The 27671-nt window shown below is 40.4% G+C and overlaps 1 protein-coding gene across 1 annotated transcript; it reads right to left on the reverse strand.

The window, feature by feature from the left end:
* Positions 1-16688: 16688 nt before the first annotated feature.
* Positions 16689-17405, reverse strand: LOC138156045 (uncharacterized). The gene has a single exon (XM_069081304.1). It carries the CDS (start codon positions 17403-17405, stop codon positions 16689-16691), a length of 717 nt encoding a protein of 238 aa, XP_068937405.1.
* Positions 17406-27671: the final 10266 nt, after the last annotated feature.

Below are 27671 nucleotides of genomic sequence, written 5' to 3' on the forward strand. Positions count from 1 at the left end.
GAGCCAAATTGTGAAGAGCTATAAGTGCCAAATAGAAGAAATTATTTTTCCCTTAGAAGTAATGGTAGCCACTGAAGCATCTTGAGTAAGGGAGTGATCTGACTTTGAGGTCTTTGGGGAATTGGGTGAGAAGGAAGGGAAAGACACTAATTTAAAATTGCATTATTATACTCGATTGTTGCTCTGAGGTTTTCAAATTAGTGCAAAACATTTGGGGAAAGGCGGGTTAAAAGCAAGTTTAAAAACTGATATAATAGGGAAAGGACTAATATTCAGGAAGTTTAGATTTTAATCCTGGCAGTACTATATATGTGTGTGACTTTGGGCAAGTCATTTCCAGTCTCTGAGTCTAAGGATTTTTCCACCAATGAAGAGGGAGATGGCTTAGAGCACTGGTGTCTGAGTCAAATAGACATAGGAGTCACCAAACCATACATAAGGATCCCTGCAGGCCACATGTTGCCTTAGAAAATCACATATGTTTGTATGTTTCTGTTTTATTACTACATCAACACATATAAATCAGATAGGAACTGCATTTTAATCTGGTTCAGGCCTCACTTGGAAATGTTTTGGGCTACATGGGGTCTGTATTTGACGTCTTTGATCTCAAATGTTCCTTCTAGCTCTAATACATAGTGTCTCTATCTTTGACAGGACTATTCTGATGGCATGGGGTCCATAGGAAGGTTATCTTGGGACTCATGATGACAGATGATCACTCAAGAAACCATTGAGGTAGATCGAGGCAGGGCAAGAAAATGGTGGTGACCCAGGATTCCATGCTTTTAGAGTTGGAAGCCATCCTGAAGTTCATATAGGGTCTGCTGGAGCCAGCTGAAGTTGGAGTCGATTGTTACATTTCCATTTATACCTTGGAATTCAACAATTGCTTCAAATCAAGACTTGTGTTACTGTTTTGTTGATTGTCTAGACTTAAAAGGTAAGGGGAAAATTTTCATAATGAAATTTAAACTTGAAAATATGTCCTGGGTACATTTCTTCTCCCTCATCCCCACCCACCCTCACCCACATGATCTAGCCCAAACTCCTTATTTCACAAATGAGAAAATTGAAACCTAAACAGGTTAAGTAAGATGTCCAGAGTCAGATAGGGGTAAATAGTAAAGCTGGGATTCCAACCTATGGTTTCTGACTCCAAGTCTATCTATCTACTCCTGGACCACTCCCCAAACCAATCTCTTCTCTCGCAAAGGCAAAGGGGTATGGTTACTTCTCTCCATCCCCTCTCCCCAAACCAGGACACCTTTGTTATAATATTTCCCCATCAAGCCTGCCCTCTGTGTCTCTTAAGACATGATCACATTTGAATAAATATGTGCTCTGGATGCACAAAGTGATATTATTATCATAGCTTTTACAAAAGGATATTTCCTGAAAAGATATTACACTAATCAAAGTACAAGTCTCCCAGGTGGAGAGTTCACTCTCTCCTTTGTATTCCCATTTGGTCCCTGGGGAGGTGGTTATAAAACATGCACTCCGTCCCAACCAAGTTCACTTCTGGGTTCAGCACAGCCAATGAATGAGTCAATCCCTTGCTTGTAGGATAGAGTTTCAGCTTCTGGGTCAATTCACTCCTGAACTGAGTCAAGCAGGTTGCTTCTCGGCTCTGACTCTTACCAGGCTCAGCTGGTTTTGACCCATCCATTCCATCTCTAGTACTCAATCACCCCTCGATCAGGACAAAAGAAACACTCTAGAGAAAGAAGAAACAGGAGCACCATGTGTTCATGACCACATGGCACTTGGGGAGGGGAGAGGCTGCCCACATCCAGAAGCTCACAGAATTTCAAACCTTGCTGCCCATCAGAGAAGAGTCACACCTTCTCTGGGATCTATGTTCCCCCATCCCCCCCCCAAAAAAAAATCCTAATCTTTGGGGAAATGTTTATTCAGGAGAGAGTGATTTCTACTTGAATAAGCTCTCTATTTACTCTTCAGCCCAGGGCTGGGGTTAAGTTTAGGGTTCATTATATAGAGCCGGAAAAACTCCATTTTCTTCAAGATTTTAGACTGAAACATAATGGTTGCAAAAGAATAGTTAGGGCGCTAGAGTCAGGAAAACTTGAGTTCAAATCCTGCCTTAGATATCTTACTAGCTGTGTGACTCTGGGAAAGCTACTTAATCTCTCAGTTCCTCAGTAACTATAACTACAAAATGGTGACATTTCTAAGGACCCTTCCATCTCTAAAGCTATAACTTTATGATGTTTCATATTTTCTGATCTTGAGAAGTCCAAAAATCAACTTCACACTTCACCCAATATGGGTCTGCCTTCAGTAATGAATAATTTTATAAAGATGAAAGAAAAAGTCTCTGGTTAATGAATTCCCCTTAGGGCTGGAAGTTTTTATTAAGATGGAGCATATGTTGAAAATGAGTTGCAACTTACAGGAATATTTTATTCTATCAGTTCTAAAGGCCCTGAATAACTGACCCAGTGTCTTTGGGGCCTGAGTAAAGAGGCCAAGATGGTTGGGAGAGGTCAGTAGTGCTGAACTGGGTAAGGATAGGACTGGCATAGAGGTCAAGGTCCAAGTCAAGAAATTTAGTCTCTCTCAGTTCTTGGAGAAATTTGACCAAAAGTCTGGGAATCAGGAGGTCAAAGGCAGGGGCTAAGTTTCTTGGTACCCATGGAGAGAGTGGTACAGTAGATAGGTGGTGCAATCGATAAAACACTGGGCCTGAAATCAGGAATACATGAATTAAAATCTAACCTCAGACATTTTCTGGCTGTGTGACCCTGGTCAAGTAACTTAACTTTTTGCTGCCTCAGTCTCCTCAGCTGTAAGATGTAGACAATAATAGCATCCCCCCTCCCAACCCCCAGGGTTATTGTGAGGATCAAGTGAAATAATATTTAATGTCAAGTGATCATCACAGCGCCATTGGACGTAGTAGGTGTCTAATCAACACTTATTTCCTCCCACAAAGGATCTAGTAATAACATAAATAACATTTCTATAGCACTTTAAGGTTTGCAAAACAAACTTTACATATATTATCCCTATGTTATATATATATATATATATTCATATATATATATAATTACTATTTGATTTTCACAACCCTGTGACAAAACTGCTACTTTTATCCACATTTGGTAGATGAGGAAACACAGACTGAGAAGGGTTACATGAACTTGCTCAGGGGTATACAGCTATTAAGGGCCTCAATCAAGTCTTTCTGCCACCAAGCTCAGCACCATCCCCTAGCACACCAAACAGATAAGTCAGAAAACAGAGGAAGAAACAGCCAAATCTCAAGAGAATGGGTGGGTGAAGGTCTAGAATCCAGGGGGGTAAGATCTATTTGTTGGATATTGGAGAGGGAAAAGACCTTAGAAATAATCTCACCTTAATATGACAGAGGAAATGAAGACCCAGAAATGACTGTTGAAGATCACCCAGGGAGTTATCAGTCCAGAGGTAGGACAGATTTTTGAGTCTCCTGATTTTCAGTCCGATGCTCTTTCCAATGTATAATCCAGCAAGACCATAGCACCAGTACTCAAGAGTTCATAAATGAGCATGATCTTGGATCAGGGTGGGGTTTTCTTGTTAGTCTTTTTTTTTCTCTCCACTTCCTGTTGAGTGTGAGTAATCTTGGCCTCAAACATATAATCAGAAAGGGGCTGGAAGCATAAAAGAGCTGTGAGGGCAGGCATGTTCTGATTATGGTTGGATCAAGGAGGGGAGAATTGGGGCTATAAGGGCATCCACCAGCTCTGGCTGTAAACACCAAGTCTGAGCAAATCTGCAAAGAAGGCCAAGTTTGCTTCCAAGAACTGCTAGCTTCCTCTCTGTGTCCCTTATCATTCCAGCAGGTAGGTGGCTCAGTAGATAGATGCTGGGCCTAGAATCAGGAAGACCTGAGTTCAAATCTAGCCTAAGGTTCTTATAAGCTATGTGATCCTGGAAATTTACTTATTCTCTGCCTGCCTCAGTCACCTTAACAGTGAAATGACTGTAACAATAGCCCTTATCTCCCAGAGTTGTTATAAGGATCAAATGAGATGATTTTAAAAGTACCTGGCCTATAATAGCCACTATATAAATGTTAGCTATTATTATTTCTTAACTAGTCTCAGAAGAAGGTCATGGAAAACAAGGGATTACACTTGTTTATTTGGCCCCAGAGAAGAGAAACAAAAATGTTGGATGGGAATTTCAGAGACCAATTTCAGCTTGATGTCAGGAAAAACTTCCTAATAAGTCCAAAAGTGGCAGCCTGGAGTGGTAAGTTCCCTCTTCTTGGAAATTTTCAAGGACAGTCTGGATGTCCACTTGTTGTGTATGTTATAGTGGAGATTCTTTTGATTATTATAAGTTGGACTAGACGGTACTGAGGTCCTCCTTTTTAACTCTTCAGTTTTTAGAATTCTATAGCCCTCATGATGCCTTTTAGCTATCTTAGACCCCTTATTATGGTTTCTTTCTGGGGTGGGGACCCTGTGGCCTCAAGACTACATGTGTTCCTATAGGTCCTCAAGTGTGGTTCTTTGACTGAATCCAAACTTCACAGAAGAAAACTCCTTAATAAAATGATTTGTTTTTTAAAACTTAGACTCAGTCAAAAGGCCACACCCAAGGACCTAGAAGGCCACATGTGGCTTTAAGGCTACAGGTTCCCTACCCCTGAAACTATTCTCAGTCATATATACCTTAAGAGAAATCTTTTTATCTGAGAGTAGGTTCAAATTGGAAGAAAGGAGTTCATTGGGCATCTAAGTTGGAGAGAGGGGCTGCTGTTCTGGGAGCAGAACAGAAGCTGGGAGCCTTGAAGGCAAATGGTACAAGGGCCACTGTGGTATGACATACTAGAGGAGGTGCAATCAGAAACCAAGGTTTAATTTTTAAATCTATAACAGCAAAGGGTTGTATTGAGAGACAAATGACTAACAATTTCAGTTTAAGAAAGAATTAGGAGACATCTTATTGTCTGAGTAGCAGTAGGAGAAGGAAAACAATCCTGTTAGGATTTCAGCAAATGTGATTTTAGAGACACTGAAATGCCCTTTTGGTCATAAAATTAAAGCTATTTCCTTCCCCCCTGTCATGAGAAGAAGACAAATGGAACCCCCAGGTGCCTTGGAGTGAGCAGCTCATTGCCTTTGCCTTTAGTGACTCCCATTAATATTAAATGGGAATCTAGTGACTATGAAGTAGTAAATAGATTGTGAGATGAAGGGACAAATAGACCATCTACTGTACCATTCTCACTGGGCAGCTCATCATATAACAGGAAAGAAAACTTTCTGGGAGCTGCCTCTTAGGTGTTCCATAGAGAGGAAAGAACTTGAGTGGGAGTAGAGTAGGGGGCCCTTGGCTCTACTCTAGGCTTTGTCAAGAATTCACTATATGACCTTAGGCAAGTCATTTTACTTCTCTGGGCCTCAATTTCCTCACCTGTAAAATGGTGAGATCAGATTAGATGTTATCCAAGGTCCTTTCTAATTCTAAATCCTGTGATTTAAAGAGAAACCTAGAAAGGTTTGGGAAGAGTTCATTCTCCTCCTCATCCCTGCTTCCCTTCTCCCATAGGAGTCATTAACAAAAGAACAACTCACCTCCTCCTGTATACATTAAGTCATCTTATATCTCATGATAGTATGGAATGGTGGTGAGAGCACTGGACTAGTCAGAAGCTCTGGGTTCTAGTTCTGGCTCTGCTGCTAGGCATAGGACTTGGGACAAGTCATTTCCTCTCCCTTTTCCTCAGGCATCATCTCTGTAAAATGGGGGCAATAATACTTGAACAGCTGCCTGCCAGGATTGGAAGACAGTTTGGCAAGATGGAAAACCCAATGAATTCAGAGACAGAGGACCTGGGTTAAAATCCCAGCTCTGCCCCTTACTACTTATGTGACCCAGGGCAAGTCATGTCACATCTTTGGACTTCAATCTCCTCATCTGTAAAATGAGCTTGAATGTAATGGCCTCTTAGGTCTCTTCCAGGTTTAAATCTATAATCCCATCATTGTTATGAGGATCAGCTGAAGTGGACAAGAAAACACTTTGTAAGAGAACACTTTGCAGGGCTGGCTAGGTGGTGCAATGAACAGAGCACCCGCCCTAAAGTCAGGAGGACCTGAGTTCAAATTCAGCCCTCTGACACTTAGCACTTACTAGCTGTGTGACCTTGGGCAAGTCACTTAACCCCAATTGCCCTGCCCTGCCCTCTCCAAAAAAAAAAAGAAAACACTTTGCAAACCTTATGTGGAAAGAATAATATTTCCTTATGTGGAAATTGATATTTCTAAGGCATTATATTTACAACATTTAAGAAAAAGACCTGTCATGTTTCTATATTTCACAGGGAGAGAGGGAGAAGAATGAAATCATTTTTTTTTTGGTGTTTCTAAACAAGGGTCCTCAGTGACTCAGCAATGTGCATCCTCTCACAAAGTCCTAAATCCCAGCTCTGTGACCAGAGCTGCTCTCCCATGGACTGCCTCGGCATCCACAGAATGGTAAAGCTGGGAGGCTTACTCTTTCATTGACAGATGAGGAAACAGAGATGACACCAGGGCTCCTGTTTCCAACACAGTGCTGGCTATGTTGCAACACAATTTCCCCCCAACAGTGACTTGCTGGAGGAATAGATTTCCCCTTATGATATGAGCTTACAACCTGGATTTCACTTACCTTCCCTGACTTAATGGATATTCTTTTTCTTCATGCCCTCCATAGTTTAGCGAAACTGGCATACTTGCTGCCCCTCTCACATAACATATCATCTCCCAGCTCTATGATTTTGCATTATCTCTCTCCCATGCTTGAAATGCATTCCCTCCCTAACCTTCTCTTCCTAGAATACCTAGTTTTCTTCAAATCTTAGCTCAATCACTACCTCCTGCATGAAGCCTTTCCTCCTCTCCTCAGATGCTAGTGCCTCCCACCCCCAAATCACCTTCTTTTCTTATCTATCTATCTATCTATCTATCTATCTATCTATCTGTCTGTCTGTCTGTCTGTCTGTCTGTCTGTCTGTCTGTCTGTCTGTCTGTCTGTCTATCTATCTATTTTCCTATCTATCTATCTATCTATCTATCTATCTATCTATCTATCTATCTATCTATCTATCTATCTATCTATCTATCAGCAGCTAGTCCACCTGAAGTCAAGAAGATTGATCTTCCTGAGTTCAAATCTTATCTCAAACACTGACTAGCTGTGTGACCCATTGCAAGTCACTTAACCCTATTTACCTCAGTTTCCTCATCTGTCAAAGGAGTTGGAGAAGGAAATGAAAACCACTCCAATATCTTTGCCAAGAAAACCCCAGATGGGGTCACAAAGAATCTGATGTGACTGAACAACAACACCTATCTGTCTATCTGTCTATATCTATCTATCTATCTATCTATCTATCTGTCTGTCTGTCTGTCTGTCTGTCTGTCTGTCTATCTGCCTGTCTGTCTATCTATGTCTGTCTTTTATATCTACTTGTATATATTTATGTATGTATGCTCTTTTACTCAATAGAAGGTAACCTTGTGGTATATAATAAATCCTTGTTGACTGATTGATTACAGCAATAACTCAGTTGACGATACCTCTAGGAATGAAGCTGGCTGTCCCTGGAGTTTTGTGGGGAGAGGAGATTGGGGGTGGGGAGATGACATAAATTATTTAAAGTATTGTTGAGATACACATGAAAGCCAAGCTCCTGACAAGCTGGGCACTAACACCATTTTAATGGACAAAAATAACCCCTTGCCTAGCTTCAGTTGGTAAACAGATAGTCAAGGGAAAAGAGCCAATCCTTGGCAAAACTGTGGACTTGGGTATGTTTATCTTTTAATTCTCCTTTGGATGTCCTTTCCTCTCTGCTGTGAGGTGAACCCATGTCTCTAGGAGGCAGTGGAAAGTCTGCTGAACTCAGAGTCAGAAGATCTGAGTTCAAGTCCCGAATGTGCCACTTATTAGCTTGTGATAAGTGATTCATCATACAAATTCTGAACCTCAGCTTGACCTTCTGTAAAATGGGGAGCAGTGATACTAAGACTACCTGCCTTGCAGATTTGTTGTGAGGAAAGTGCCCTTTAAATTGTGAATTTTTATCTACATATGAGTTCTTATACTGGTATGTAGAGCCCTCCTGTTTTCTAATATTATCCCCATTTTACAGATGAGGAAACTAAGCAAACAGAGGTTAAACAGCTTTCCCACTGTCATAAAGCATTTGAAACTGGATTTTAACTCAGATCTTTCTGCCTGTGGGTCCAGTATTCTATCCTAGCTGCCCCTAGAAGAAGGAACATTGGATATGGCTTCAGAATCCTTGGTCCAGAAATCTAGTTCTGTCACTTATGACGTTGCTAACCTTAACATGCTCAACTCAATTTAGTGAACATTTATTAGGTGACTACTCTTTGCAAAATACTGAAATAGAAAAACAAAAAGAGGATATTGTCTTGGCCTTCAATGATTTTATATTTTACTGGAAGTATGGGTGGGAGGGTATAACACGTAAACAGATAAGTAAGTGTAAAGATTAAACAAAATAATAAAAAGTAATTTCAAGAGGGAGGCCACACAAATGGGAAGAATAGGGATGTGAAGAAAAACCGCATGGAGGAATTGACCCACTAGCTGTATTTTATTTAATTTTTTTACAATAACATTTTATTTTTCTACTGAAAAAAAGTTTTAAGGAAAAATATTTCATTTCTTTTTATGCTATGCAGGGTTCAAAATAGTGAGCAATTAGAAATTAAGAGAAGGGGAGAAAAGCAACATAGCTTTTGATGTGGGGAAAATAAACGGGACTATGTGGTAAAATACTAGCTGTGTTTTAAAGGAAGCCAAAAATCCTATGAGGGAATTAGTAGGGAAGGTGTTCCAGAAATGGGAGAGGGGAGGAGAATGTGTATAGAGGTGAGAGAGGGGGTTGTCAAGTGTGGAGAACTGCTTAGCAAGGCAGTTTGACTGGAACAGAAGAGAGTCTGGGAAGGGGAGAAATATGAAACAGGACCAGAGAGGTGGGTGGGAGCCAAATTATTATAAGCTTAAATGTCAAGGAGAGGTGTTTATACTAAGGGTGAGAGTCAGTTTTGGTCAATAAGCATTTATTAAGTTTCTACTATGTGCCAGGCACTGTGCTAAACACTTTAGATACAAAGAAAGTGAAAGACATTCCCTGCTCTCAAGAAGATCACAGTTTAATGGGAGGTGACATTAAAAAAGCAACTCTGTACCAGCAAGATAGGTTTTATACACATCCCATACACATGATAGAGAGATAGATAGATGATAGATAGATAGATGGATAGATAGAGAGATAGAGAAAGAAAGATAGAGAGATAGATAGAGAAAGAAAGATAGATATAGATAGAGATAGATGGATAGATAGAGAGATAGACAGACAGAGAAAGATAGATAGATATAGATAGATGATAGATAGATAGATAGATAGATAGATAGATAGATAGATAGATAGATAGATAGATAATCAACAGAGGAAAAGAATTAGAATTAAGGGGCATCAGAAAAGCTTCCTTATAGAAAGTAGGATTTTAGCTGGGTCTGGAAGGAAGTCAGGGAAGCTAGGAGGCAGAGATGAGGAGGGAAATTTTCCAGGCATGGGGGGACAGACAGAGAAAATGCATGGAGATGGAGTATCCTTTTTGAGAAACAGCAAGGAGGCCAACATCAATGAATCAGAGTGCCTGGGGTGGGGACAGAGGAATAAGGCATAAGAAGACTACAAAGGTAGAAGGGGTCCAGGTTGTGAAGGGCTCAGTGACAAACAGAAGATTCTATATTTGATCCTGGAGGTGATTGGGATCCATCAGAGTTTATTGAATGATGGGGGAGAAAAGGAAGAGTGATAGAACCGGAGCTAGGCTTTGACAGCTGATGAGATGACAGATTAGAGTGGGGAGAGGCTTAAGGAAGGCAGACCAATCAGCAGTCTAGTATAATAGTCCAGGAGCGAGATGAGGAAGGTGTGCTCCAGGATGGTGGCAGCATCAGAGGAAAGAAAGCGTCATATAGGAGAGATGAGACAAAGATAAAATCATCAGGCCTTAACAGATTGGATGGTGGGGGTGAGAAAGTGAGCTGAGGATGATGCTTAGGTTGTGAACCTGGTTACTGGGAGGATGGAGGTGTTGTCCTTGATAATAACAGGGAAGTTAGGAAGAGGGTGAGAATCATGTTGAGTTTAGGATGTATAAGGGACATTTGGGTTTGTTTGTTTTGTTTTTGATGTGTGAAAGGCAGCTGGAGATGCAAGTCTGGAGTCAAGGAGGGAAAATAGAAGTAGATTTTAGGCTCATCATCATAGAAATGATTGTTGAATCTATGGGAGTTGATGAGATCATTGAGTGAAACAGAATAGAGGGAGAAGAGAGGAGGGCCTAGGAAAGCCCCTCTGGGACAGGAATGGCTAGCAGATATGACTTGGAAAAAGACACACAAAAGAAGACTGAGAAGGAGAAGTCATTGGTAGAAGGAGAAGCAAGACAACATCCCAGAAACCTGAAGAGGAGGGGGTATCAGGAGAAAAGGATAATTGATGGTGTCGAAGGCTATGGGAAGGTCAAGAAGCATGAGAATTGAAAAGGTGAGGCAATTGAGGTGTGGCAATTGAGATATCATTGACAACTTTGAAGAGAGCAGTTTTGTTTGAATGATGAGGTCGGAAACCAGACTGTTGAGAGCTAAGAAGAGAGGGAAAGGAAAGGAAGTGGTGATACTGATTGTAGATGGCCTTCTCAAGGAGGTTACCCACAAAAAGAAGAGATATGGAATTATAGCTAGCATGGATGGATAGATCAAGTGAGGATTATTTAAGGATGGGAGAGATTGGGCATATTTGTAGGCCACAAGAGAAGCTGCCAGTAAGCAAGGAGAGTTTGATGATAAATGAAAGAGTTGGAATGATGGAAAGAACGATCTGTTGGAGAAGATGTGGTATTTATGCATGTAAGGAGAAAGGTCACCTCTTTATATGAAACAGAGGGGAAGGAGGAGATAGTAGCAGAAGACATCTGGCTGATGCAAGATGAAGGGTAGGGGAGAAGAGGAAGCTCTCTGCCAATGGCTTCAGGTTTTTTCCATGAAAAATGAGGCTAGATTCTCAGGTGAGAATGTTGGGCAGGGAGCAATGGGAAGTATGAGGTTATCTTTGGAAGATCACCTATATTATATGGGGGGTAGTGAGTTAAACAGGGAATATAGAAGGATTGCATCACCATATTGAGAGAGTGTTTGACCTTATGTAACATAAATTTATAGTCGATCCAGTCAGCATGATTTTCATGATTTTCTCTAGCTTCATTCAACCACAAGTGAGCAGGAGCACAGGCAATGGATTATGGGAATAATGAAAGGATGAGACTTGGCAGAATAAGATCAGTGATACAGAATGGGAAGCAAAAGACTCAAGAAAAGAGGAAAGTGTAGAGTTGAACTGGTTCACCAAAGTGTCAAGATGGGGAAAAGGGAAACTCTAGCTAGTACATAGATGATGGCTTGGGAAGAACTAAGTGGTCAAGGCACTGGAGATCATGGTGAGGGTGAATGAAGTTTTGGCTTGCAAAGCAGAGGGAGAGATGGAATGACAATAGATTATGATCAGAGTTCATCAAAATGAAAGTGGTACATTTGCGGTTGATGGAAAGATCAAGGGCAAAGTATCTCTGTGTGTCACTGAGGTGGAAGGAACTTTATAAGCCATGTAGTTTAACCCCCTTGTTTTACATATAAGGAAACTGAGGCCCAAGGAGTTTAAGTGACTTGCCCAGGGTCATACAGGCAGTAGGCATAAGAGGCAGGCTTTGAAATGAGATACTCTGTCTCCAGAATTGGTGTACTGGAAGTACACAGGAAGACCTAGGTTCAAATCCTATCTCAAACACTTAAAATTGTGTGGCCCTGGGAAAGTCACTCCATCTCTCTAAGTCCCTGCTTTATCACATATAAAATGGAGGTAACTGATGCAATCCAAAGTCACAGGATTTGTAAATGTCTGAGGTCAGGTTTGAACTGCACCATGCAAAGATCAGATCTACCTTTAAAAGGGACAGGGCAACTGGAGTTTTGTACCTACCTCACAGGAGTGTTGTGGGGATCAAGGGAAATAATGTGTTTAATTTTAAAGCGTTATATAAAATTGAACTTAAAATATTATTAATGTTGTATTTATTCAGCATCACTCCTGGTGAGCATATCCCACAATGCCTTATCCACCCCTATTGTCCCACAGCTTCTGTCACCTGTATCAGGGGCAGCCATTTCTAGTTTGGATTCCTCAGATAAGCCTGTGTATTCTTTCCATTCAGAAGAGGTAGCTGGAGGTGGGTGGACATATCCGTTAATTTTATAATGAAGAGATTTTTATTATTCAATTGGATTTCTTTATTTTTCATAGAGAATGAAGACATTCAACCAGTCAAGAATGAATTGGGTCTCTCTTTCATGGGCAGAGTTTGAGGAGGATTTTTCTTAGGAGCAGAAGTTTCCCTAGGGAAGGAGCTGAGGATGAGCAATGACTTCTTTCATTCCTTCCTTCATGGTCCCCTTCCCGCCCCCCTCCTCCCCCCTTATTACGTTGGATAAAGTGAGATGGTTCCACTCCATTATCTACCATATGAATTTGAACTTAGACTCATCAGTCCTTAGAGTGGAAAAGAACACGTCCTATTCAACTTGCTATGCAGGAACTCCTCTCTATGCTTCAGCTTCTTCATGTATAAAATAAGGGGATTGTACTCAATTATTTTTCCTCTTTTCCTTTAAAATATTATCTTATTTTTATTGATATCATTTGTTTCTTGCATCACATTTATTTCTGAATATATCCCTTCCACTGATCCTCTGGTCCAAGAAAGATTTTAAAAAGCAAGCTAGCAAGAAGGACCTGCTAGCACATCATTCAACTCTGACAGGATGTACAATAGCTCAATATTTCACACCCACATCCCCCCACTTCAGCAATGAAGAAAGAGAGGTGCTCACTTTCTCCAAGGCTAAGTTGGCCATTGCCATTACTCAACATTCAATTTTATTCATTCTTTTAGTTTACTTTGTTGTGAACTGAGGATTTCCAAGGTCCATCCCTTCCAGCTCTGATGGGTACTGGCTTCACAACCCTGGGAAAGTCACTTAACCTCTCAATGGTAGGCAACTCACTAAACTTCTAAGTTTCAGGGGCCAACCTGCATTGGTGGAATGAGATTCTTCACCACAGAGTTCTCCTACCAGTGAAATTCCTGGACCAGTTTTTATCCCTTTCCTTCCAGCTCTGACTTTCAGAGACTCTAGATGGCTTACCAGCATAACGTGATTTTTAAAAAAGTTTACAACATTCAGTTCCACAAGCTTTTGAGTTCCAAATTTTCTCCCCCACCCCCCCCCCTTTCCCTCCTTCTCCCTCCATGGTGGCATGCAATCCAATATATTTTCTACACATAGTGTGATTTAAAAGGCTCCACAAAGGTAGGATCCTAAATTATTTCCACTTTTGCTTCCTGAAAGTCCACTGTTAGAGATTCATTCTTTTAGATGAAGCATTATCTTCTCTTTCAAAGAGTGTCACCTCTTTGAAAATGTAAATAATTTTAGGAGGCTTAAACCATTGAGTCATTATTATTTGAGTGTAAATTAGTTTTATGAGATGACTTTTCTCCTCTCTAGTAGGGCATAATTTACTGTAAAAGTCCTACTGAAAAACTGAAGGAATGCCCATCAGTGGAGGAATAGCTGAATAAATTGTGATGTATGAATGAGATGGAATGTTCTTGTGCTGTAAGAAATGAGTAAATAGATGGTTTCAAAGAGACATGGAAAGACTCGTATTAACTGATACTAAGTGAAATGAGCAGAATCAGAGGAGTGATTTATGCTATTACATCAATGTTATAAAATAAAATTAAAGACTTATCAACTGATAATGAAATTAGCAAAATGAGGAAAACAATTTATTTTTATTTTATTGTTTTAAAGCAATTGGGGTTAAGTAACTTGCTCAAGGTTACACGGCCAGGTGTTTCTGGGTGGGTGCTAAGTGTCTGAGCCCAAATTCGATCCCAGGTCATCCCGACTCAGGGGCTGGTGCTCTTACTCGCTGTGCTACCTGGCTGTCCCAAGGAAAACAATTTATACAATGACAAGAACACCATAAAAAACAAATGTTGAAAGCTGTGAGAATTATGACCAATACAATGAATGTTTATGATTTCAAAGGACAGATGATGATACATACTATGACAGAAAGATGATGGATTTAGACTGTAGAATGAGCCATATGTATTTTTGTATGTAGCCAATGAAGGAATTTGTTTTGCTTGGATATGCATATTTGTTACAAGGATTTTTTAATATTTTTTTCCCTAGTGAAGTAGGGGTGGAAGAGAGAGAAAATAAACATCTGTTAATTTTTAAAAAGACCCTTTAAAATAATTTTTAAAAATAGAAATGCTGGGGGACTGCTGTAGACTTGGAATGCTGCTTTCACATTCAGATGAGGTGACTATCATTAGTTGGGCTTAATCATTTTGCTTTGTCTCTCACAGAGTGGGGGGAAATCTGGAAAATTTTGGCATGTATTAAAAAATAAAACACATCAATAAAACTTCCAAAAAGTTTTAAAAAAGCCTCTTCTCCAAGCTAAATATTTTCAGTTCCTTCAGCTATACTTTGAATAAAAGTTGAGTATGGCTTGAACCTCGTGCACACAGTCAGAGCCTAGACTAGAAGTAGAGAGAATGGCTAATGATCACCAGCTGACCCTTCAGGCATACACCACAAGGAAGATGGGAAGAAGAGAAGGTTTGGGGAACAAGATGGTCAGTTCTATTATAGATTTGTTGAGTTTAAGATGACTACAGACTGCCTTGTTTGAGATGTCCAAAAGGCAGGTAGAAACTAAAGGGAGAGTATCCATAGAGATAAGGGAATCATCCACAGAGTAATAATAATTAATCCCAAAGTTGCTTATGAGCTCACCCAGTGGGATAGTATAGATCAATGATTCTTAATCCTTTTTGTATGATGGATACCTCTGGTGAAGCCTATGGATCTCTTCTCAGAACAGTGTTTTTAAATGCACAAAATAAAACACATAAGAGTATAAGGAGAAACCAATTATATTGGAATGTAGTTATCAATATAATAAAAATCACAGACCCTCTGAAATTAATTCATGAAATCAAAACTGACTCAACTTGTCCCTGACTTAGATATAAATGATAGCTGTCTTCGAGTATTTGAAGGGTTGTCCTATTGAAGAGGGATGATGAATTCATAAACATTTATTAGCACTCCTATGTGTCAGTCATTGTGCTGAGCTCTAGGAATACAAAGAAAGGCAGAATCAGTACTTGACTCAAAGATTATATTTCTTCTCCTTGACTCCAAAGGGCAAAACTAGGAGAGATGGATAGAAAATTGCCAAGAGGAAGATTTTTTTCTCAATGTCAGGAACGACTTTCTAACAATTGGACGTTATGCAAAATAGAATAGACCCCTTTTGGTAACCAGTGAATTCCTCCTACTGGAGGTCTTCAAGCAGATATTCAGGGGCAGATAGATGGTGTTATAATACACAGAGAACTGGGCTTGGAGTCAGGAAGACACAAATTCAGATCCAGTCTCCAACATTTACTAGCTGTATAATCCCAGGTAAGTCACTTAACCTCTGTTTGCTTCAGTTTCCTCATCTGCAAAATTGTGTAATAATAGCACCTACCTCCCAGGATTATTGTGGGGACCAAATGAAATAATAATTGTAAAGCACTTAGTACAGTGCCCTGGCACATAGTAAATGCTATATAAATGTTAGCTATTATGTAAATGTTATCTATTATGATTACATTTGACAACCATTTGTTGGGTATGGTGTTGAGGACGTTGTTAAGTATGGTTTGGACTAGAGAGCCTCTGAAGTCCCTTCCAACTTGGAGACTCAGGAGTTCTGTTATTCTGTGTTGCCCAGGTCAGCATAGAGATGCTGCTCTCTCCCAGCACTGTCTAAAATACTATTTGTGGCCTCTGAAGTGGCATTGATTTCAAATGAGAATAGCTTTTACTAAAGAGAGAGATGCACTCCCTGCAGCTGCCACTCATAGGAGGAGCAAGGGAGGGTACAATCTGCTCTGGTTTTTTCTAAGCCTGACAGAATCTAATAGAATCCTATAAGGCTAAACTGTGCGATCTTGGGCAAGTCATTTTACCAATCTGGGTCTCAGGTTGCTCATTTCTAAAAATCAGTCCAATAATACATTGTGCTTCCTCTCCTGGAGGATTTTTTTTGGTTGTTGTTGAGAAGATGCTTTGTAGACTTTAAAACTTCATAGAAGTATAAGTTGTTTTGTATTACAATGGCTGCATTCTAATTGTCAAGTATTTGAAGGGATGTCCTATTGAAGAGGGATGATGAATTCACTAGGGCAGACAAAATGGTGGGGATTGAGATGACCACCTTACCTTCTAGAGAAAAGATAAAGTGGGAACATGGTAGGGGTATTTAAATTTATTCACATAGGAAGGCAGACAGGAACCATAAGTCTGAGTGACAACTATTCTATTTTCAGGAAAAAAAAAAACAAGCTAAGACTTTTGGTAGTTTCAGATAGAAGTCAAGTTACTTGTCTAGGGTCATACAACTGGGGTTGGATTTGAATTCAGATATTCCTAATTCCAGTTTCAGGGTACTAACCACTGTACCACCAGCTGCCTCTAGTAGTAGCAATAGCAGCAATATAAGTAGTAGTAGTAGAAAAAGAAGTAGCATTAGTAGCAACAGCAACAGTAGCAATAGCAGTAGTTGCAATAATAGTAGTAGTAGCAGAAGTGGCATCAGCAGCACCAGTAGTTGTAAAAGCAGCAGCAGCAGTAGTACTAATACTACTAGTAGTAGCATCAGTAGAAGTAGCAGCAACAGTAGTAGTAGCACTAGCAATTGCAGTTGTAGTAGTAATAGTAGCATCAATAGTAGCAGCAGCAGCAGCAGTAAAAGTAGCAGCAGCAACAATAACATTAGTACTATTAGTAGTAGCAGCGGCAGTAGCAATAGAATTAGTAGTAGTAATAGTAGTAGCAGTAGCAGCAGCAACTGTAGCAATAGCAGTAATTGTGAGAATTGTAGTAGTAGCAGCAGTGGCAGCAGCAGTAGTAGTAAAAACAGAAACAGTAGTAACAGTAGTACTAATACTAGTAGTAGTAGTGTCAGTAGCAGCAGAAGCAACAGTAGTAGTAGCAGTAGCAATAGCAGTTGTAATAGTAATAGCAGTAGTAGTAATAGTAGCTTCAGTGGTAGCAGTAGTAGAAGTAAAAGTAGAAGCAGCAACAGTAGCAATAACATTAGTAATAGTAGTATCAGTAGCAGCAGCAATAGCAGTCGTAAAAGCTTCAGCAGCAGTAATCCTCATAGTAGTAGTACTACTAGTAGCATCAGTAGTAGTAATAGCATTAATAGTAGCAGCAACAGCAGTAGTAGAAGTAGCAGCAGCAGTAACAGTAATACTAGTAGTAGCAGTAGTAATAGCAGCAGCATTAGTAGTAATAACTAACGTTCATATAGTATTTTAAGGTCTGCAAAGTGCTTTACAAACATGAGTTCATTTGATACTTATAACAACCCTGTATGCGGGGATTATTCCCATGTTTACAGATGAAGAGAAGTTAAGGGACTTCTCCAAGGTCACACAGGTGATGTCTGGGGTGAGATCCAAACCCATTGGTTCCTGATTCCACATCCAATGCTTTCCCCACTGTACTTTATACATATGTATATGTATATGATGTGTATATATATATGCATATATATATATATATATATAACACCAAAGTATATGCAAATGTCTTCATTCCTTTTGGGTTCCCTAGAGCTTTGACCCTTTAGAGTTGCCAAAAGATAACAATTTTCCCTCTTAAAATACGTTTGTGCTGCTAGTGTCTATAGAAGAGAAAAAATCAAACAAAAGCTGTTCTTTAATCAGAAAGGACACTGGCTTTGGTGTCAGAAGATGTGGATTCACCTTCACATTATGCCTCTTAATTAGCTTTTGACCTTGAGCTAATTATATACTCTTTGCACCTCAGATTCTTTAGTTTCAGGATAGGGATAATAATCAAGCTAGCTAGTATTTATATAGCACTTTAAAGTTTGCAAAAAGGTTTTACATATTAACTCCTTGATTCTTGAAACAACCTTGGAAGGTAGGTGCTATTATCACTGCCATTTTATGGACAAGGACACTGACGCACATAAAGGGTATGTGACTAACCCAGGGTTGCACAGCCAGTAAGCTGTCTAAAGGAAGATTTGAACTCAAGTCTTCTTGACTGTATTCTATGCCCCCTAGCCACCTCACAATATACTATTAACCTCACATGTTGTGAAGAAAGAACTATAAAGACAGTTCTGGTTGTCAAGGGGTTAACCTAACTAAAGAGCTGGAGTGAAGGAGGCAGGACTGCACAAGAACCAGTGGGTTTCCTTTACTGACAGGGTCACTAGACTGGTAGATTGAGGATTGCTATAGATATAGTGTGCTTAGATTTAATTAAGATTTTTGATAAAGTCTCCTGTTTTTAGATAAGATGGAGAGATACGAGCCAGGTAGATTTGGAACTGGTTGAATGACTGGACCCAAAGAGCAGTTATTAAGAGATCAGTGTCGACTTGGAGGCCTGTCTCCATTGAAACATCTAAGGGATCTGTCCAATCCTTGTACTGTTTAGCATTTTTATTAACATTCTGGTTGAAGACATAAATAACTTTCCTGTCAGATCTTCAAGTGATAACAAATCTTAGAGTGAGAGCTAACATATTGGATAATAGAGACCCAAGCCAGAGAGAGAGAAAGAGAAAGAGAGAGAGAGAGACAGACAGACAGACAGACAGACAGAGACAGACAGACAGAGACAGAGAGAGAGAGAGACAGAGCAGCAGGCAATTCTGAGTAGAATTGGATAAGGTCAGATTTAATAAGGATTAATTATTTAGTCTTATAATCCACATTTGGACTCCAAAATTCAACCTCACAAATGTCCAGTATGTGGGAGTGAATTTGGGCCATTCATCATGGTAACTTAAATGAGGGCTCATTCTAGAAGTCCTAAGAGTTGGGTTTTTTTGTTTTGTTTTGTTTTGTGCAAAGGAAGGTGTTTATTACACTTCCAGCAAGGAAGTCCTAAGAGTTTTAAAATGATGAAATTGGATCAATTTTTCCTATTAATTTCATTTCCTACATTTAGTGGCTAAGACCTCTGATAATGAGGTCAGGGGTGGGGAACCTGTGACCTCAAGGCCCCATGTGGCCTTCTAGGTCCTTCAGTGAAGCCTTTTGACTGAGTTCAAGTTTTATGTGTAAACCTTGAGGACCTAGAAGGCCACATGGGGCCTTGAGGCCACAGATTCTCCACCCCTGGACTAGGTGCTCAATCAGCAGATGCACCAGGAAATAGAAAAGTAGAAGACTCAGGAGGCAATTGTCCAGGATTAGAAGAGGCCCTATCATAAGAAGGCATAGATTTTCCTGTGAAAATAAAGATCTGGTGGTTTTTAGAAGTCTACAAACTCAGTATGAGTTCTCTGTATGACACAGTAACCCAAAAAGCTAATGATGTCCTAGGCAACATTAAAGGAGATACAGTATATATAGACATGTATGTATACATAGATACAGTATAAATAGATCTGTCTATAAAGTATATATAGATATAATATATATGTATTATATAGATAGTATATATATATATATATACATATATATATATTATAATATAGCTATGCTGTCCTAAGGAAATAGAAAAGGAAGCATAACACAAAGTAGGTGGCACAGTGAATAGAGCTTTGGTCTTGGAGTAAGGAAAGCCTGAGTTCAAATCTGTCCTCAGACACTAGCTGTGTGACCCTGGGCAAGTCAATTCACCTCTGTATGCCTCAGTTTCCCCAACTATAAAATGGGAAATGATAATAATAGCATCTACCTGCCAGGGTTGTGAAGATAAAATGAGATGATATTGGTAAAGTGCTAATCAGAGTGCCTGGCGTATATAGGTGTTTAATAAATGCTTATTCTCCTCCCTTATCAAGTAATGCTATTTGAGGTGAAGAATGTTATCCGAGGGGCAGCTAGGTGGTGCAGTGAATAGAGCACTGGCCCTGGAGTCAGGAGGACCTGAGTTCAAATCCGACCCAGACACTTGACACTAGCTTTGTGACCTTGGGCAAGTCACTTAACCCAAGTCACTTGCCCTTCCTTCCTCAAAAAAAAATTTATCTGAAGCAACTAGATAGTACAGATAGCAGTACCTGGAATCAAGAAGACCTGAGTTCAAATCCAGTATTAGATACCGTGTGATCCTAAGCAAATAACTTAAAACTCTGCCTCAGATTTCCTATCTGTAAAATGGGAATAATGATAACACTTACCTCACAGGGTTCTTATGAGGTTAAAATGAGATGACATTTGGATAATGCTTAGTAAACTCAAAAGCTCTCTATAAATACTAGTCGTCATCATCATCATCATCATCGATTCTTCTTTATTCTGCCCAGGTCAGACCACATTGGGCATAGTATGTTCAATTTTAGGCATGGCATTTTAGGAAAAAATCAGATAAGTCAGAATATGTCATGAAGAAGCAATATTCAGCAAGAGAAAGGACCTGAGGACTTTTATCCTGGAGGAGATGGTTCTTAGGAAGGAAATTACAGCTGTCTGTGTTTGAAATGCTTTTAGTGAGATCTTGGGTTGCATGAAGAGATGCATAATGTCAAGGGCAAGGGAATGATAATCCTGCTATACTTGGCAGTGGTCAGATGGCCTCTGGAATGGCATGTTCTGTTCTGAAGGCCGTATTTTAGGGAGGATGTTAAAAAGCAAGAGAGCTGTCAGAGGGAGACAACAAGGATGGTAAGGAGCAGCAGGGTCATTTTCTACAAGTATCAGCTGAAGGAATTGGGCTTGGTAAGCCTGGAGAAGACTTGGAGGAGATGATCATTGTCTTTAGGGCAGTCTTGGAGACAAGAGGGTAGATTTATTTAGTTTGGGCACAGGGGTGAGGGTAAAACTTAGGAGCATTGGATGAGTTGGAGAGAGTAGATTTAGATATGATATAAGGAAAAACTTCCTAACAATTAAAGTTATTTGAAAAGAATTTGGGATGCTACATTAGGTAACATCAACAGCTAGTATTTATATAGGTCTTTGAAGTGGGCAAAGTTTTTACATATGTTAATTCATGTGATCCTCATAACAACCCTGTGAAGCAGGGTGCTATTATTAACCCCATTTAAGAGAGGAGGAAACTGAGGGTAAGAGAGGATATTTGCTAATGTGGAAGTATTTGCAGATCCTATAATTGATTGCATGCCACCATGGGGAGAAAATTTGAAACTCAAGGGATTGTGGAACTGAATCTTGTAAACTAAAAGTAAACAAATAAATTAATAAAGACAAAAAAAATAGACATACAAAAAAAAGAGAGAGAGGATATTTGACTTGCCCAGGATCACATAGCTAGGAAGCATCTGAAGCAGGATTCGAATTCAGATCTCCTTGAGCCCAAGTATGCCATTATGTCACCTTGCTGCTCTGCTAGTGGGTTCTACCTCATTAGAAGGTTTCCGAGCCTGGATGATGTTTCTGTGTGTGCATGTTCATATGTCTGCTGTGTTGTAGGGGGATTCTTATTCATTTTGGACAAGGTGAACTCTGTGATCCTCTCCAGCTTTGAAATTTTTTACTTCTGTGATTCTGTAATGTACTTTTCTGATGACCACTAGCCTATGACCATAATTGTGAAGGCATAGATTGTCAGCCCACCTCATCACCATGAGATGCTGCAGTGTACACTAGTTTCTGCAGTAATATAACACAGTTGTGATGTGCTGAAGGCCTGATGGGCTTTTGCCCATTTAATGGCACTTGGCACAGCACCTCTTTTCCTGGCAGAGTTTTCATCTCCTATCTGCCATAGAAAAAAAGTAAAGTTGATGTTGATTCACCCAGAAATGAAAAAGGGACTTTAAATATAAATTCATCATTTTACAGACATAGACACAGAGCTCCAGAGAGGAAACAACTTTTCCCCAAGATTCTAGAGAGAGGCAGAATCTACTCTGGAACCCTCAGGTCTTGTGGAACCCCCACCCCCCACCCCAAGCCAGACCTCCTTTGACCATATTTCTTCCATTATTGCCTGTGAGACCTCTAGGGAGTTCCAATTACAATTGTCAAGTAGTATTATGGGAATGGGAATCTTAAGATCTTCCCTGCCCCTAGGCCCTTTGATAGGCTTAAGTGACTCTGAGAACCTTCCTAGATGTGCAAATATACTCTGCCCCCTTATAGGTGGAATGTGGTCACCTGGAGCCTGTGGCAAGAGGCTTTTTTTTCAGCATCTTGATACTTTGTGGTTGGGCAGTGGGTCAAGAGGGTTGTGACATTCTCTGATCCAGGAGAAGGCTATATATGTGAGGTTTTGTTTTGGGGCTCACTTTGAGAAGAGTTGGATGATTTGACCAGACAAGACTCTGGGCAGCCGTTGAGCCCCCTGGTTTTGAAAACCGAGATGTTGTGCTTCCCTCTCTGGTAACTGTGACTAGGTATGGATGTAATGGTCAGACAGTTGGAAGCCTGTCTGCTGATCTGTTTCTCTGTCTGCTTGTAACTTGTTTGTATTCTCTGAAGTTTGAGGTGCTGACCTTTTCCCCCTGAACTAGGTAAATAACATGTTTGATTAAAGTAAGATTGTTAACCCATTTTGAGTTGCTTTCCTTTAGAAAAGCAGGTCTAAGAACCTGTGTTGGCAGCCACCCTGGGTATGCTGGGGGTGCTTGCTGCTACAAGTAGTCAAAATTTATCTTTGCTGTTCTTCCAATCTTCTTTTTCATGTAGATAGGATGATAGTGCCTTCAAGTCCCTGCTCAAATTTCACCTTCTACAGGAAGCCTTTCCCTTATTGTTGTTCAGTCATGTCCAACTTGGTGACTCCATTTGGGGTTTTCTTGGCAAAGGTACTGTAGAGGTTTGCCATTTTCTTCTCCGGCTCATTTTACGGATGAGGAAACTGAAGCAAACAAGGTGAAGTGACTTGCCCAAGGTCACACAGCTAGTAAGTATCTCAGGCCAGATGTGAACTCAGGAAGGTGAGTCTTCCTGACTCCAGACCCTGTACTCTATCCACTGCCCCACCTAGCTGCCCAAGCCTTTCCCAACCCCTCTTAGAGTGCCTTACCTCTATTATTTCCCGTTTATCTTGCAGGTAGCTTATTTGAACATGTTTGTTTTCATGTTGTCTCTCCTGTTACGTTGTGAACTTCTTGAGAGTAGGGATGGTCTTTTGCGTCTCTTTGTATCCTAGGGCTTAGCACGTGCCTGGCACGTTGACTGACTGATGCAGTGACATGAGGTCAATATTTGGAGTCAGAGGACACGGGTTCAGTGCCAGTCCTGTCACTACCTGTGTCCCCTTGGTGAAGCTGTCGAGCCTCTCTGGGCTTCAATTTACTTAATCTATAAGGTCAGGTACTAGGACTCTTATAGAATTTGAGAGTTGGAAGGGATCTTAGTGTCTAATCCATTCAATCTAATCCTCAAACAAAAGGATTCCCCACATAACATATCTAACAGGTGGCTATCCAGCCTCTGCTTGAAGATCCCCAAAGAGAGGAAGCCTATCAACCATCCAGCCATCCCATTCCACTTTTGCACAGCAATTCTGTTGTTGATGTTGGCAATGTTCAGTCTTTTCAGTCATGTCTGATTCTCTGTGACCCTAGGTCTCAGACCCTGGTTCAATTTGGTAACTCCATTTGGGGTTTTCTTGGCAAAGATACTGTAATGGTTTGCTGTTTCCTTATCCAGCTCATTTTTACAGATGAAGAAATTGAGACAAACAGGGTTAAGTGACTTACCCAGAGTCACCCAGCTAATAAATGTCTGAGACCAGTTTTGAACTCAGGAAGATGAGTCTTCCTGACTTCCAGACCAACATTCTATCCATTGTCCTCTGGTTGCTAGCTGGGCTGTCTCTAGTCATCTTGATCTGTATCTGGCCACTGGACCCAGATGACTCTGGAGGAGAAAGTGAGGCTGGTGACTTTGCACATCCCTCTCATTTAAATCTTATTCATTTTCAAGTCATGGCATCACCTCCCTGATGTCATGGTCCTCTTTGAGAATGAAGGCCAAACTGTAACTTTCAATTCCTGTCCAGTTTATGCTACTCCATTCCCCTTCCACCCTCCAAACCTCCCTGGCCTCCCTTCTTTTCCAATACCTGATTCCCTAAAGGCCTGTTCTCATTTAGGTGATGGTGGTCTTGAGTTAATAAGATAAACTGATCCAAAGAAAGTCTTCCAATGAAAGGGAACCTCTACTGATTCCATTTTGGGATGTTTCTAACATTTAGGAGTTGTTGCCATACACCCAAAACTGCCTCTCTCCAGTTTCTACCCATTGTACCTGTTTTCAGCCCTCCAGGGCCAAGCCAAAGTCATTCAAATCATGGTCCACATGACAGTTTTAAATCAGATGAAACTGTAAAAATTTGGTCCACAGAGGCAAGTTTGATTGATTAAAAATGGGGTAAGGTTTTAGGGTAATCTTAAAATAATTGGGTGCCTTTAATAGCTTATTCTAGGACAGTTATAGGTGTGCAATGGGAGAGGCATAAATATTAGCAAAGATGTTTTGGAGACTTAATTAATCTTTGTAAAATGGACAGGGCATTTTCTGTGTCTCACCAACTGCTCTGTTGTCTCTTGGGCATATTTGCAAGTATAATAGGAATGAGAAAGCTGACCCTCTGAGTTTAGAAGCTACTTAACATGAAAATGAGAGGCTTCAGCTTTTGACTGGATATACCAGAGATAGCAGTCCTCTCCTATACTTTTCCCGGGAGAAGAAAATGTATGCTCATTGCAAAACAAATGATGAGACCTTGCTTATATATCTCCTACAAGACCTTTTTAGCTTTCCTAGTTTATGGTGTCCTATTCATCCCATAATTTAATATGTGGTGCTTCTGATTGAATGAGATAATATTTGCAAAGTGCTTATCCTGGTGTCTAGCACACAGTAGGCCCTTAATAAATCCTTGTTTCCTTTCCCTTACTCCAATTGTTTAGGGTAATCAACTATTTGACCCTAAGCATTGTGAACTTTCTCTGTTGGTGCTGTCCATCTTTCATTTTCAAAGACCAGTAAACTGACTTTTGAGTGAATTAGATTTAAGTGAGGCAGAGTTACATGAAGTCATCAGCCTCAGTATCTCTTTGAGTCATCGAAGTCTAGTGGCAAGAAAGAAAGTCAAGACAACCAGCAATGGCCCAGGATGCAGTGGGTGATGTTGACATCTTTGAAGTCTGACCAAGTTCTAAGATTCTATAGCAGCTGCTTCAGCTGCCTTCATGGCTGTTGGAATAAATTGTTCTCATTGGCCTATTTCATGAGAAGTCTTCACATTCTTGGAGTATATAACCCCACCTCCCCAACTCCCCAAGTGGTCTGAGGCCTGCTGGTTACCCTCAATCTGGTCTAATTCACCTGCTGAGATAGTTTACTGTGGTGTGGCTACTGTTTATGCTATAGCTTCTTGGAGTCACAGGTGAGACTTGGCTGAATCAAGTGGACACCAAAGGTAGATGATCAACCCTGAAAAATACTAAGCAAGCCCTTACATCAGAGGTTCTAGTCCTCCCTGAACACTCCATATACCAGTTGATATAAAAGATACAAACCCAATAGCAAAAACATTTAATTGACATGAACCAACTAACAAGGAAGGATACCAAATAATAAAACATGCTTTGTACCCATATACAAAAGAGGCTAATCTCCCATATCTGTGGTGACATTTATAATCTAATTTCTCTCTCTTCCTCAGTATATCTGTACAATACAAGTCCCAAAGTCCACTGGGTATGGGACTCTATCCCCAGTGGTGGAGATCAGTGCCCTGAGTCTGCATCTGAGGAAAGATCCCCCTTTTTGAGCTGTTGTCTCTTTAAGTCTTCAGAGTTTTCTCTAAGCTTTCTTTGATTATCTCTGACCCCCTCAAGCTCTGCAGTTTTTTCTTTTTCTTTCTTTCCTTCTTTTTTTTTTTTTTTTTTGGAGGGGGAAGGAAGGGCTTGCCCAAGGTTACACGGCTAGTGTTAAGTGTCTGAGGCAGGATTTGAACTCAGGTCCTCCTGACTCCAGGGTTGGTGCTCGTTTCACGGTGCCGCCTAGCCGCCCCAATTCTTTGTTCCTTTTACTATTTTATTTTTTCCCCAATTACATGTTAAAACAATTTTTAACTTTGTTTTTTTTTTTTGAAGTTTTGAGTTCCAAATTCTATCCCTCTCCCTTCCCTGAGATGGTAAACATTCTGATATATATCCATGTGCAATCATGTAAAACATTTGCTCATGATTCATTTTGTACAAGAAGCCTTAAAAAAAAAGAAAATGAAAAATAGTATGCTTCAATCTGTATTCAGTTGTTTTGAGTTTTTCTGGTTTCCATGCTTCTGGCTTCTTTCTGGTCTCTAGAGAGAAGATGGATGATGCTGACCCTACTTCAGGCTGCTGAAGGGAGAATAAGATCCTGGGAAGATGACATGAGAGGAGCTAGAAGTTTTCATCTTGTCCCTAACCCTCTCCTTGCTACTCTAGAGACTTTGAGGAGTTTTTCACTGGGAGAGGCTTGGGACTCTTGATTGAGCTGAATTGCCTTGCTCCCAATGGGAGAACTCCCCTACTCTGTATTGTCCGGTAAATATTCTCCTACGTATACTTCCTCTGATTTCTGTTTTTCTTTAATTTGGGTAAATTAATTTCTTTGCTACTTTGGATGTGTGTTCATTGTGGATCTAGTATTTGATGGGATATGAAGTTTAGGATCTTCTTGCTTCCCCTGTTACTGAATAGTGATCAGGAATTTATTTTGAACATGAAAACCACAAATTAACAATATTCAAGGAAACAGATTTAATTTTAACCCAGTAATCCTCTCTTTGAAGAAGACAGAATGGACAAGCTTCTGGTGCCAACCTCCTGCTTCCCCTCTTGGTGGGAATTAAAGTTGATTAAAGTTGCCCTTGGAGAATGGGAGGGGCAAAAGGCTGGAAATGTCTGTTCTTCCTCCCTTTAGGAACACTAATCCTGCTACATGTGAGGCACAGCCTCATTAGATCTGATAGACTTAACCCCTTCAGAAGTTAGTCTCAGTAGTACATGTTAATAGTATTGTGTGGTGCTATCTCCCTCTTAAGAGTTTCTTCCCTGAAAATTTCTAACAGTAGAGAGCAGAATGGATTTCAGGTCTGGAGTATTATATTCCAACTACAATTCCAGAGTCCAGGGATGTCATGGTCACACCATTCCAAATGGTTTCTCCATTCTATATCTTGCCTCCCCATCTCTGTTTACTCTACTGCCTCAGCTGCTAAGCCTGCTCAGCTTTTTTTAACTTCCCACTTTGGAGAACATTTCTCACCAAACCGCCTAGCCCTTATACCACCGAAGAGACTCACTTTTTTCTCTTCTTTCCTTCTTTCCTTCCTTCCTTCCTTCCTTCCTTCCTTCCTTCCTTCCTTCCTTCCTTCCTTCCTTCCTTCCTTCCTTCCTTCCTTCCTTCCTTCCTTCCTTCCTTCCTTCCTTCCTCCCTCCCTCCCTTTCTCTCTTTCTCTCTCTCTCT

Source organism: Petaurus breviceps, unplaced genomic scaffold (assembly GCF_028583685.1).
Source record: "Petaurus breviceps papuanus isolate PSGF00001 unplaced genomic scaffold, PetGlider_PUasm1.0 98, whole genome shotgun sequence".
Taxonomy (NCBI): Eukaryota; Metazoa; Chordata; class Mammalia; order Diprotodontia; family Petauridae; genus Petaurus; species Petaurus breviceps.

Bases quoted from the DNA above. Each gene is read 5' to 3' on its own strand.
- LOC138156045 (XM_069081304.1), bottom strand. From the start codon at position 17,405: ATGAGGATTACTGCTGCTGAAGCTTTTACGACTGCTATTGCTGCTGCT.